The 14387-nt window shown below is 44.9% G+C and overlaps 1 protein-coding gene across 2 annotated transcripts in view; it reads left to right on the plus strand.

The window, feature by feature from the left end:
• Positions 1 to 14387, plus strand: part of RARRES1 (retinoic acid receptor responder 1) — a 45238-nt gene that overhangs the window by 10760 nt on the left and 20091 nt on the right. For both annotated transcript variants that reach the window (XM_074368935.1, XM_074368934.1), the window contains exon 2: positions 12148 to 12210. In XM_074368935.1, coding sequence (XP_074225036.1) covers positions 12148 to 12210 — 63 coding nt within the window. The remainder of the gene's footprint in view (positions 1 to 12147; positions 12211 to 14387) is intronic.

The raw sequence follows: 14387 nt of genomic DNA on the forward strand, positions 1-14387 counted from the left end.
CTATAGTACATAATAAGTCCTCTTTTCTACACAATTCAAAAGAAATCTGTAGCAAAGAGCTGCTAATTCATTCCTTCAGGTTATACAGCCACAGGGTCATTTGCTTTGCTTGCTGGCTTTTTCTTTATATAAAGAGCCTCATTCTGGAAAAATTAGAACAAGGTGGTGTGCCTCTGGCTATGTTTTAAGAAAGGGATGTGAAGCCTCCTAGTCTGTTTGGCAGATGGGCGGTCTTGGCGGCGTGGGGGTGGGAGCCCCGGGATCCGCTCTCGTGGAAACGCCTCACCTCAGGAAAGCCAGGCCTGCCTGTCACCTTCCCTGTGTCAGCCTCCGCTCTTTCAAAAATGTCTGTTTAGCTTTTTTTTTTTTTTTTTTAATGTCTTATAATGACTGTGCTAGCTTTGCACCATGTGGCTGTGTGTGTAAGCGCAGAGGGAGGAGCACCTGAGCTCCAGAGCTTCTTGAGTCGAAACAAGCGTAGTGCGGTTCGCAGCACTCCTCAAATCTGATCCCACCAACAACACGGAGGACAAAGATGCAATTTAAGATGCAGGGTGGGGACATCCATACTGAGTTCCTTGGGACTTTTAACATTTTTAAAATGACTTTCTGTCTTATTAAAGGTCCATTCGTGTGCATGTTGGTCCTGGGTACAGAGCTGGAGGGGTAACACCCTCATCACCTTTGCTCACGGAGGCCCCTCTTTGACGCTTGCTCATTTTCTTTTATCTCCTTTTCCGTCGTTGACTGAAAAAAAATCACAACCTAAGAGTTGAGAATTATGTTTTATTCGGTGGCCTTACTGAGAACCACAGCCTAGGATACAGCCTCTACGATTGCTCTGAGGGACTGCTCCAAAGAGGTACGGGAGGAGCCAGGATATAGGGGAGTTTTTGCTGAAAACAAAACAAAATGAAACCATGTAGTTGAGTATCAGGAGGTTACTGCTAATGACAAAAACAGACATCTCAAGTTAATGATTTGAGTGCTTTTCTATGTATGGGAAGATGCAAGAGCTTGGGCTTTTTGAAATCCTTCCTTGGTGAGTATCTCAACTCTCTAGAGCCAGTGTCCTGTTTTTCTCCATCCTGAATTCCCCTCGAGGTGCACTGTCAGGGCTTGAAGGCTACAACGTTTTTTGTTTACTGAAATGGCAGGCGACATTCTTTGTCCACAGTGCCTCCCCTTGGTCATAAATTTGACCAATGTTTGGGATGCATTTCATGGCCAACTTTGTCCCATGGCTCTAGGAAGGTGCATTGTTAGATCAGGCGAGGATTCTGTTGATAGGCCACTCAACGTGCTGATTTTTTTGGATTAGGCCCTGTTGATAATCTAAAATTCTCTGCATTGCCGGCCTCACTCGTCTGTTATGATCCAGGAAATCTGTTCCCTTGTTGTTCCCCTGACTAGAGTTGCACTATTACAACAGTTATTCTATGTAGAGTTATATATATGATCAGTTGCCTCAAGACGTTTAGCCATCATTAATTTGTCAGAGGCCTGGTTACACACTGTAGTGCACGAGCCCACAGCCTTATCAAACAGAGAGGATACAAGTGATACAGCTAGTAGCGTTAACAGTCATAGAACAGCAGGGACAGGCATAAGGCATAAGTAATGTAGCAAATAAAACAACACAGCAAAACAGTAACAGTGAACAAAAGTAAAACAAATGATAGTGATTAGCGTAACTAGTTGTGATCTGATTGCAGTAAGCCACCACGTCCACAGGGGAGCCATCTGGAGAAGCCAAATTCTGGACAGGTCATATAGAGAGAAAAAGATAAATGTTTTCATCATCATTTACAAAGATATATTTTATCAGCTTGTAGGTCATAGTGTAAGAGGAAAGACTTTTCTGGAAAACAAAGATTGAGCCAGTTTATTTCAGAAAAAAGTCGTAAAATTATAAATCACATCTATCAATTCATTCAGCCCCATGTAATTCCAGCTAATCTGGATGAAGTCATCAGGTTTTCCATTAGAGTTTTGTAATTCCTTACCCAGTTCAGTGGTGTGATCTAAAAATTACCAGAAACATACTTGTCAAAAAGTCCTTTTTATGAATCCTCTTGAAGATCTTCATTTTATAAAAACATCAGAGTAAAACAAAGATCGTAAATGACAAAAGACTTAAAACAGCATGGTTAAAGATCTGATTAAAATGTCATTGACAGGAAACTTGGCTATTTCTGTGACACAACATTTTAAGATAATTAGAATTATGGCTGATGACACTGTATCAGGACATACTAGATTTTTAGGAATTCCGTATACATTTTGGAATATCTATATTCATGACATTTATCCATACAATATAACCTAAGGTTTTATCACCACTTATTTGACAATGTTCCCCATGTAATTTAACATACAAAATGAGCCTAATTAGTTTAATATCTCTCTATGGGATGTTTCAGGGGCTCTTTAAGTATCCCAAAGTTAGCTGGAGGTCAAAAGAATCTTAATTAGAATTTCATATTTGGGAAGTCTGTCAAAAAATCCAAAGATTTTAACAACACTTGGTCAAATAGGATCATAGGTCACTATGAAGCAATACTTACTCACTCAACCAAAGTAGCAATAAAAGATTTTTAAGGCAAGTACAGATCACGTAGAAGGCAAAGAAACTCACAATCTATTATCAAAAGTAGTTCAACGTTCCAGGAAGACTTTATCCTCTTAACAGAGAGAGAAACCCATACTCCAGTCCTGCACCAGCTCACTCTCAACAACAAAATGTATTTACCTAAGTTCAGTCTAATCCCAACCTGAACATGCACAAAACAGCTTTTTCAGAGCTGTCTTCCTACAAATCTTCCACAACGTTCTATATCCAGATTAGTTTGTCCCTTATTTTCCCATCCAGAAACAGCCGGCTCCAGGACAAAGTCAGTCTTTCCCCTTAACACAGTGGAGTTCCATTCCTTACACCTTCTTTTGCCAAAAACACACATCCTATGTTCCTTGCAAACAAACGTTTCCCTTATTGTTTTTAGTAGCTTTAATTACATATTACAGTTTTAACCCTTAAAAACTTTAGTGAAGACTCACAAGGAGCAAGTAATTGTGAACTATTTGTTGTGCCTGCATCTCCTGGTTGGCAAACTTAGGAATATTTCATTACCTCTAGAAACAGCAGAATTTCTTAATGTGGTTGGCACAAGACATATGCGTAATAAACCCAAACATCTTTAGTTTCCTTTTCTCACAAAAGTAGGTAAATTTAGACCTGTTTAGCAATTAATGTTCCAGTACTTTATCTTATTTGAAATGACCTGGATAGTCAATGAATTCCCATCATTTAACTTAATTTAGCAAAACTCTAAAGTTTTAAGGTTCCAAAAATCTGGAGAAACTAGTTTACGTAGACATACCCAAAACAGAACTACTAAAGAGTTCACCTGAAACTCTTCATCTCATTTATCTGTATTTTATAACTTGTGAAAATATCATCATACCAAGTTGAATTTTTGGTTTTTTGCTGATAAATTCTGCAACAGAAATTACCCTAGGTGCGATAAACTGGCATTAATGTGAGATATTAATTTAATATTGAGTATTTCCTAGATCACGTGAACCTGAAATTCATTCTGGCCAGTTTCCTTTATATTTAGAAATACTTAATTTGTAAATGCTCACTTTTAAGTCAGTTAAGTAGAGCTCTTTTATAAGTTTAACTGAATATTTTCAGAGGTAGAGACATCTCTAATGTACACACTGACATAAACAGACAAAAGCAGAGATCTCACAGCTTCACTTTAACACTTCATTCTGTATCAGCTATTACAAAATAAACCTACTAGTTTATAAAGAACAGTTGGAATAAGTTAAGTTTATTTGCTCAGATGACTAAGACTTTACTATTTGTGGAAAAGACTTTTAAGATTTGTGTTTGTCCTTGATAATTCCTTACAGAAGCTGTGAATTAGATTTTGGGTGAGGGAGCCTTTCCAACAGTTTGAGCTTTAAAAGACCACTTTTTTCCTTTTTTTTTTTTTTTTTTTGTATCAGGTTTTACCTGATTGAGCTAATTAGGCTCAGTGTCAGGCCATTGTGGGCTGTATCTGCATTTGTAATTTGTAGAGATTTGCAAGACAAATATAGTTGCTTTTAATTCCCCAAAGAAAGAACAGATCTGCTGCCTGAATTATACTAAACGATTGATTTGCCCAACTACATTTTCTCTAAGTGCTGCTGAAGATTACCAGCTAAACTGAAATTCAAGAGTTTTATGTTCTAGAATTTTGGGCTTCAGTTTATCATGCCTTCAAAAGTTTGCACAAGGCATTTACCAAAGGCCTCCTTTCTGAATGCACAGGTTAAACCCACAGCAGAAATCTCTTATTATTTTTATTGGCCTCTGAATATTAGCTCCCAGTTTTTATTTCATATTGTGTGGGCTCAGGTCACCTTGCTGGTTTCTTTTAGTATGTTTAATTAATATTGTCTGGGGGGCAGATTTATGTGCCCTCTTATAATGCCGGGGAAGCATTCTCCAATGAGACATCGTGTTTGTCTCACAATATGATTAAGCAGGAGAGAGATCATCACCTCATATAAAGCCCATGTAAGTATGCCAGTTTACATAACCTTTCATCTCACTTGTATTAACTTTTATACCTTTAACTGTAGTTTCTGCTAGAACCCCATTAATAAGCCTTGCTCTTACAAGGAGTCTTAGAAACTTTTTTTTTTTTAATCCTCCAACTATTTTTGTCTAAAAGGCTCTGGGGTCCCCAGTGAAGAGTTGAGCCAAGGGACTCAGCCCCTTTTGTCAATCTTTTAACTTGATTAGTTGGCCTGTTGCCCCAGGTAATTACTGGTAAGGTATCTCAATGTAATTTTTCTCCCAGCCTTTATATATATATAAAATATATATATATATATGCAGAGTGGACTTGTTTGGGGTCCTTTAGTGCTGGGGACTAGTAAGGGGTCCCTTTGACTCAACCTTAGGTAGTGTTGTATCAGAACCTTTTGTTTTAATCTCATTAACATCTGTTTTATTTATCACATTTCTTAATAACCATGCAAAGATTTTTATCCTTTTGGGAGGGATGCCTTTAAAATTTCCACCTTGTTGGGAAGAAGTCTTTAGACTTCCCCCCTTATTCTCCACCCCCCATTAATCAACCTAATAACTAATTAACCTATTGTTTTTATTAGCATTTGTAAGACCTATTGAGGGGAAGCGTAGACCACAAATAAGGCTTCCCAAACTGTTTTAAACTAAAGGAGTTCTGTAGGTTAGCCATTTTATACACACACACATATATAAAACGCTGTGTGATTTGTTTTTTTCATAGGTGCCAAAAAAACAGCTGTGTACAGTGAGATCGCTAAAAATTTACCAATTTAGAAGTTTCTCCAGTTGAAAGGCTCCAGGCCATTAAAGAACTGTACCTTAATAGCGACGCAAACCAGTAAGATGCAAGAGGTGTCCCCACAAGAGAGCGCAAAGAAAGCAGCCTGCACAAGGGCTAGAAGGTTTGCTCCTGAGAACAGTCTAAGGCAGGAAAGACCTGCGTTGTACAGGCAGATGCAACAAAGGTTAAGATGACAAAAACCCCTGAGAGTTGGCACAGCCAGGCAGTAAGATGACTCAGAATCCCACTCTGTCCGCTGGCTGCCACACATGTGCACCACGTGTGTACCTTCCAGACGGCAGAGGCCAAGCTCTCAGCACACGCGTGCACACTGGGAAGGCCGGATAGGACAGCTGCATCTCAAAGACACAGGGAGAGAAACGCAAGTTCCCCCTAGAAGGGTTTCGTTTCTTTAAGGTCAGAGTTCTGAAAAGATGTTTTATCAAGCTGGTGTTTTGTAGCCATGCACATACAAAATTAGGTTGAGGATGTCAAAAGAGCCCTAATCTGGCCATTTCAGGTTGAGATCTTTAGTTTCCCTAATCAAATAAGTATTCGCAAGTATAAATTCCAGAGGTATTGTATGCGAACCTGGCTGGGGTGTTAGTTGGAGGCTGGCAATCTGTCGCTCCTTTTTCTTTTGTTTGAAAGCTTTGTTCTGATTTTGAGGTCCGTTTATCCGGATACAGTTGCTGCTGAGGACTGCGTGGTGGCCGGTGTGCTGTTGGTGGGCTGAGCTCCTCTAGGTGTCACCCTAGAGTCATTTCTACTTTCTTATGTCTCAGTTTCTCCCTCTCATAGTGTAAGATCCCTGTGGGTGCTCGGATCACTGAGTGGTCAACTCTTACGTGTTTCCGGCAGAGCACATTTTTAATAAAATGAGTGAGTTGGCTGCACGGTACGAGGACTTGTCTCCACTTGCTTCTCAGCTGCCTTGAGGAAGCTGGCTGGGAGATGTCCCTTCTTTGGAGCTGAAAGTTCTCATGAGCTATCTTCACTTTTATTCTGACAAACTATTAAAGTAGCCAATCCAAGGAAAAAATGACAGGCCAGGCTCCCACCTGAATTACCCATCCAAACCTACTGAGTGTCTTTCAAATGAGTACAATCTTCCCAGTCTTTCAGCTGGGAATAACCAAGGTAGCTCTTCTTGAAACTAAGCTTCAAGGATAACCTACTCCTCCAGAGAGGAGTTTAACACCACTGAATAAAACTTAGGATCACCAAGCCAATGATGGGAGGTGTGAGAACCAGGAGACACTCCCCCAGAGTCGTCTGGACTCTGAAGGGGCACACGGGCGCCAGAGGCCTCCGCTGGTGCTGCCGAAACCCTGCCTCTGTGCTCGTGGCTGAAATAGAAATGGAGACAGTTTCAGGAGATAGAAAAGAACTTACTGCTTTGCCAGGCACAGGGAGTCACAGCAGGCCTTAAAGACTGTGAGCCCTCTTTGGGGTAAGAGTCCTGGGGTTTTATAGGAAAAGGGGACAGGAGGGTGATAACAAATCAGGGTGTGAGCAGGGGCTACGTTTCTTTCATCTTGAGAAGAGCTTGCTGTTGTTACGGAGGAATTTAGGAGGGGCTGCCCATTCTCTTGAGGTTATCAGTCCATGACCCTCTTTCAAGACCTCTAGGGTAAAAGCGTAAGTTATTCTAAGAAAAGAATGCACAGGGAAGGGAGCATGTTAGTCATAAGATCAATTTAACTGGAAGCACAGACCTGAACAACTTAATGGCCGTCTTGTTAGTTTTTGGCTCTTTTCACGGGCACCAAGGCTCCAGATCCTCGTAGAGTTCAGGCGAAGGGGAGAAGTCCGCCCTGGGTCCCTCAGATGGTCGCCAAAACTGTCAGCTGAAAAAAATGCGTAACCTAAAAGTTGAGAATTATGTTTTATTTGGTGGCCTTACTGAGAACTATAGCCCAGGATACAGCCTCTCAGCTCTGAGGAACTGCTCCAAAGAGGTATGGGAGGAGCCAGGATATACGGGAGTTTTTGCTGAAAAACAAAACATGTAGTTGAACATCAAAAGATGACCGCCTGTCACAAAAACAGAGCTCTCGAGTTAATGACTTGAGTGCTTTTCTGTGTGTGGGAAGACGCAAGAGTCTGGGCTTATTGAAACCGTTCCTCTGATAAACATCTTAACTCTCTCAGACTAGTGTCCTGTTTTTCTCCATCCTGAATCTCCTCAGGGTGCGCTGTCTGGGTCTATGGCTGCAGTGTCCTTTGTTTACTGAAACGGCAGGCGATGTCCTTTGTTCACACCATTCATCCCACCTGCCGTGGGCAACCACTTGAAAAGGGCTGATGTGTATGCTTCTGTCTGTAAGTGTCCTTATAAAAGGTATTGTTGGTATTTGTGAAAATTTTTCTTTACAACATTTTTCTAAGTGGCATTATGCCACGCATTGTGTTGCTTCTGTTCCCACTCTCAGCCGTGAGGATCTCTTTGTTGGTGTATGTATGGTTAGTTGGCTGCCTCTCCTGCCGCATAGCACCTCCATTTTACCTGCACCCCCCTGGATGCACACCAGCTTGCCTCCACCTTCCTGCCACACACACGAGGAGGCCTCAAGGAACATCCTCCCACGAGTCCCTTTTAACAGCATCATTTTCTCTGGGTGTGTACCCAGAAGTGGGGTGTTGGATCATAGGCCATATGTAAGTTTGACTTGATCAAGTCAGCCAGACTGCCCCCCAGCCAGGCTGCATCAGGCTACCTCCCACCAGCCATGAACCCCCAAACCCAGCCAACGATTGGCCCTCTTCACTTTCTCATTCATTGCCAGTCTGACAGTTGAACAGTGCTTCCTCACTACTCCTGTAATTTGCATCTCCAATTACTCGCTTGTGCGCAGGGTTCAGAGCTCCATTTTCCCAGTCAGGACCTGTGACGTGCTAGGACTGTACCCAGCACAGGCCCAAGAGCATCTGCTGTTGTTCTGTAAATACAAGCATCCTTTAAATGATGGTTGATTTGATAATGTTGTCCTCCTACAATTCTAGAGATTATTTCTGATCTTGAGTGACGTCGCTGGTCCTGTTACCTTCCAGTTAGGACTCACGCCCACATCTGCTCCACTTCTGCCGTGCCCACCCTGGTCATCCACCCCCTCAGCTAGCCTCCTGGAGTCTCTGCGTTCACTCCGGACCTCTCACTCCAGCTCTGGTTCTCTGTGCGCCAGCTAGAGGGATCTTTAAAAGCCTCTCCTCCTGTCCATGGCTTCCCAGTTCTCTTATGATGAAACCCTCCCCGTAGCCTGCAGGGCGGCCCCTGATTACCCAGCCAGCCCCTTCCACATCCTGGCTCCTGTCTTTCTGCCCTCTGGCCCCTCCTGGCTGCTCCCACAGGGCCTTCAGCACTGCTTTTCCTTCCATGTGGAATGATTTGTCACCCCCACTCCACCCTGACACCCCCAAAGTCAGTTCCTTCTGAATCTTCAGAGTTCAGCTCAAATGTCACTTCCCTAGACTGGACTCCTTCTCCAGTTATCTTTTCATAGCTCTTAAGTCATCCATGATCAAATAATCAACTCTACAGTGATCTATTTGAAGTCCTCACCTGACGCCCTGAGGGTAGCCTGTGACAGTCTGTTCCCTGTCCTCCTGCCCCTAACCCTAAGCTCCTGTTCAAAACTCTGGGGTGGATGCTGAATACAAAGACCTCTTTATCACGGCACAGCTTAATCAAAGACAGCCCAAGGGAACACACAGCCCTAAAATGGCCCGAGGAGTACAAGACACTTTGTCCCAGAAAAGAAGGCCTGGCGGGTGTTGTTTTGCCCAAGGCCCAGGGCTGCTGCCTTATCACAGGAGAACCTCAGAGGAACTTGTGACTCAGAGGAAGGGAGACCTAGAGGCCTTTGTGGGAGATAAAAGGGCTGCGTCTTGATAAATGGTAAAAAAGTACAACCAAAAATATAAAAATCGTGTTTTGGACAAAATGCAGGTGTTTTAAGAGCGCCTAATTAAAACAAAGAGATGGAATCGGGAAAGAAGATTACTCTTCAAAAAGACGGCTCCATCCTGACTCAGCTCACAGCCTTGGTTAGTCCAGTTGCTTCTTTCCCGACAAAGAACAGGTACCAGCACCTCACTTTGCCTCCAAGAATTTTCGAAAAACTGTTGAGTTAAATAATACCTTAAGTACTTATTTAAAATATGCACAATTATATGAAGAATAAGGCAGATTTTTGTACATCCTTGTGGACAGCAAATAAGCACGCCCCAGTGTAATACCGATGGGAAGGTTGGTGGTCGTCAGGTTCTTTCAGTGTACGCACCTTCCCCGGGGGATTGCAGCAAATTCCATGGCTTCAGCCATCACCGCTGCTGCATCATCTATGACATTTAGCTGCCTCCTGGCCCTCTTCTGTGTCCCTGAGCACAAAGACGGTACTCGCCACCTCGGCATCCCCCTCCTCTTCTCTTGAGGGCCTCACCACCCACCCCACTCACCCCTAACTGGCAGCCTGAGGGGCACCCGGCTCCTGTGTAGGAGGCTGCGCTTGGGCCCCTCGGGACGTGAAGGGCAGGCTCCTAGATCCCGCATGCGGCATTCGAGGGGGCCCCAGGGCTGGCGCAGCAAGCGACTCAAGCCTTAGAATGGCTGCCTTCTGTGAGTATCAGCAGGTGGGGGGTGCCCGTGGCTGGCGTGAGTGACCCGTGTGTTCCTCTGACTCAGGTGGGGCAGGGAGGACGCCGAGCTTCAGGAGACGTGGAGACAGAGGCCACGGGGCCCCTTGTGCAGCCGCTTTCATGGAGGTCCAACTTACACCTTCTGACGGCTCACTGTGAGCTTCCAGCAGGAGGAAACCAAAGTAAAAGAAGCTAGACAGAGTCCGTGTTCTCAGCCTTCCCTAGCCTCCACCATGGACCAGACCCTGCTTTCCAGCTCAGTTCTTTATCTCCCTCATGTGGATAGGTTTTAATGATAAAAATAGTGACCATAAATATCACTGACATCTGTGAGTACTTATACCCTGGCCCAGGCACCGTCCAAGCCCTTTTCGTGCTGTGTCTTACTCTCTACAACACCCTAAGTACTTCGTTATGTTTACTTTACTGGGGCTCCCACAGACTTTGGAATCAAGTTCCAAGTTCTCTTCACAAAAAAAAAAAAAAAAAAAAAAGGCTTTTTGTGACTTTGTGCCAGCCTCTCCAGACAGCCTTTTTTCTAGTTTCACTGCCTGCCCAGGAACAGCAGCCTCTGCCTTCCATTCCCACACCGTGGCCCGGCCCCCCTGGCTCTAGGGAGCCTTTCTAAGCTGAGCTCCCCACATGCATCAGCTCCGGCCACAGCCACACTGTGTAGCAGCCGGTGTGCCTGTTCCCACGCTGGAAGCCGGCTGCTGGTAAGGCTGGCCTGGATGTCCTGCTTCCTTGTATCTCCCCGGTGCCTGGCACAGTAGGTGGTAAACAGTGACTGACTGAGAAGACAGACTTGTGTGTGTGGATGTTGTAATCTGTATGACTTTGTAGTTGAAATCAGTGTTTCAGCTTACACCAGAACTTGCTGTAAGATTGAAAATCAGCACTAAGCAAACTGCTCTCATGTGTGTGCTCTGGGTGCCCCCGACCCCCAGCAGTATCTCCATTCATGTGTTGAAATGTTTTTTACATAAATACTTGACACAGAATCCTTGCCCTCCATCCTCGTTTCCCAGAATTAAAAAAAAAAAACAAAAAACTAACAGTAATGTATGCTATCTGGTCTATTTAAAATAAGATAATCCTGTTTGGTGGTTGTGTTCCTGGGCTAAGTAGTATTCAAGGGAAATTGATGTTCCCACAATCTAACTTAATCAATACTATGTGAAATAACTTCAGCTCCATGCAGCAGAAAGTTCCTTTTCTTCTGTAGAAAACACTCCTTTTATTGAATGAAATTGTGCTCTTAAAAAAAAAAATGATGGCCAATAATATAGCATTCTCCTAAACGATCTAATGTGCTTCAATGACATGGATATGAATACTCTAAAACTATGTGTTGGAATCAATCAACTAAGAGGTTTAGAAATACTAAACATGCCTTTCCAAACGTTAGAGGAACGCTGGCTTATGAAAGCTGCAAGGAAATAGGAGACCATAGCATCTGAGGACTTCCTCCGTATTGCTGACCCAGCCTGCCCCCAGACACAGGCCCTTTGCTGAGCCCACCGAAGGCCTCACGGTGGGTCCCCTCTGCCCACTCCGGTCTGGGTGTGGCTGCTTCCATGTTGTCCCTGCCATCTCAGCTGAGGTCTCCTCCTCCCAGATGCCCTCCTTGACCCCCTTCAGAAAAGTAGCCATTCTGCCCCACTTCTTTTTCTTCACTCATCACCTCCTGAAAACCCAGGACTTATTTCTGGTTACCCCTTTGTCGCTGGATCCCCTGTTCAGCCAGGAGAGGCAGGAGGGGGAGCTTATGTGGCCCAGGGCCCAGCTCAAGGTGAGGGCACTGACCGGCGGGGACGGAGGGACGGGACGGAGGGACGGGGCTCGCTCCCCAGCCCTGCGTGCTCAGGCCTGCTTCTCGCCTAGCTGCTCCCAGCCTCGGCACTACCGGTCCCTCTCTCGTCCTCCCTCTTTGTGAGTAGGTGTCAGACCAGCGAGCAGAGTGGCATGATCAGACCAAAATTTGAGATCTTTTCTCCTTGTAAAAAACCCCCGATTTTCTTCAGGTATAAGTGTGACAGCTGCCGTTTGCATGTCATGTTATCCTGAGAGAGTCGTTCTTGGATATGATGGTGTTAACAGAGCTTCCATGAGGCTAACTTCTGTTTCTGTGTTTCAGATTAATCAAAAGAAGGAACGTAAAGTTGACCTCGTGTTCACCACAGAGCTCTACAACCCGGAGGTAGGCTGCCAAGATTAGTGAAGTGTCCTGTTAACAACTCCTGTTAATTTTTTTTAAAGTGAGAATCTTAATATATAGAGACATGAAGGTTTGCTTTTGTTTTTTTCCTGCTCTGTTTCCTATTTGTTCTCAAGAACTGAAGAGCAGAGTAGGCAGGACAGCACCATGGCCTTATGCAGGCTGTGTTCAAGACAGTCCACCGTCCCCTCCTTCCTTTGGTGCTGGGAGAGGGTTTCACACTCCCTTTGGCACCCATGCCCCTCCCTCGCATCTCAGCATCTCTCAAATGCCAGCCTGCTCTTTCCCTGTCAGCTGGTGACATTTCTCAGCAGGCAGGCATAGCGTGAGGCCAGTTCCAGGAGCTTCCATGCACAGAGGCATCCTGTAGCACAGCAGACCCGCCACAGCATCTCCAGCCTCTACAGTTCTGACTCGGCAGGCCATGGTTTGCCAAGTGTCCTTTCCCTGTTCTCAAGAAGAGAGTAAACAGAAGACTCAGAAATCAGAGCCAGATGAACTTGGAGGTGCCCGGCCAAGCTGGGAGGCAGCAGCTGGAACCTGGGTGGAGACCAGCCCAAACCCCTTTGTGCGGCGCTGAGTCAGAGCAGAGGGACGGGCAGGCGGGTCCGGCATTAAGGTGTTTCAGGGAGGCAGAGCTTCGGTGAAGGCATGACCCCTTCATCCGATGCTTCTGGAAGAAAGCCTACTGGTAGTCAGAAACAGGTTCTAACAAGACAGCAACACTCTGACTTCGCTAATTAACCTGAGAATTAACATTTTCTTAAAGCTTAAGGAGGGTGCCTTTGGTTTCTGTGTTGCAAACAGAAGTGTTAGATTGAAGCTTAAGGGAAAACAATGACTAGATTATTTGGACCAGCCCTGTTTCTCTGAAGAGCATGGTTAGCTAACTGAAATGTTCCACTTCAGGGTAGGAGGCAGGAGAGTTCTTTCATCTTCAGGCAACTGCTTTGATTCTGTGGAGCTGTCTGGGGACAGGGGCACAGAAAGAAAAACAAAAGGGGGCAATACCTGGTTCCTCTCCTCTTCCCTGGAAGTGGCTGTGACATCAAAGGATTCCACGTACCAGCCTGGCTTCTGCCTTTGATAAGCCTCTTCCGGAATGCCCCTTCGGTTGCACAGATAATTAGGATGCTAATGCACCACTGAAATTCCCTCCCATTTAAACCAGCACTCACCAGAGGAAAAGCTGCCCATTGGAAAGCCTATTTCAGTTTTCTGAATCAGTTCTAGGAGGGGCTTATTAAGCAGATCCAGTTTTGATTAGTTTGTTTCTTTGTGGGCTTTTTCTTTTTGGTTGTTGCTCTAACTGGGACTCTACCCAGTTTCAACGATTGTAAAAGTGAAAAGAACTCAGCTGCTCACCTAACCACGTAGTAACAGGAGTTCTTACTTAGGGGCCCATGGATGGGTTTGAGTGGGTCCATCCACGAACTTCCTCAAATTCTAGGCCCAGTGGATGGTATGAGCGGACATGCATTTTTCTGGGAAGCAGTTCCCTGGCTTTTATTGTTGAGTTAAGGAATCTGTGACCTAAAACGGTGGAGAAGCACTGTCCCAGAAATGAATCATGGACTTGATGTCTACTTAAAGCATCCAGCTACCCAGCTCCACATGTCTCTGGATTGGAAAATGAGTTGGGGTGTTCCCAGAACACTGCACATTTGAGTGCAGACACACCTCTCTTGGTCACTCGGGTGGTTGAATTTGTCCACCTGGGTGATCTGTGCCTCTGCTTCTTCCACATGAGGTCTCAGTGCAGAGGTGGAGCTCTCACAGGGCCCTGGCATCACAGACACAGCTCAGTTCTGGCCACTTAATGGCTGTGAGACATGGAGGAGTTTTCCCTGTAAACCTCAGTCTTAATCTGTAAAACTGGAATAAGCGGACTGAGTGCGTCAGGCAGCTGAAAGGTACTGTTTGTGTTTGTGGGAACCAGCTTCCTTTTGGTTCAGGTTAGCAAGCTGGAGGTCCAACTAAGCACTATGTTGGTCCACAGTAGAGGGAAGTACCCCTGTCCTAGCAGTACTCACAGACGCCAGTGATGGTTCTTGGGAAAAGGCCCAGCACCCTTTCATAAGGGCACCGTCAGAAAGCCGGAGTTTAAACGACAGCAGAGTGAAGACTGTTGTGTTCTGCTGTGAGCGCAGAAATCACTA

Source organism: Camelus bactrianus, chromosome 1 (genome assembly GCF_048773025.1).
Source record: "Camelus bactrianus isolate YW-2024 breed Bactrian camel chromosome 1, ASM4877302v1, whole genome shotgun sequence".
In the NCBI taxonomy this organism is placed as follows: Eukaryota; Metazoa; Chordata; class Mammalia; order Artiodactyla; family Camelidae; genus Camelus; species Camelus bactrianus.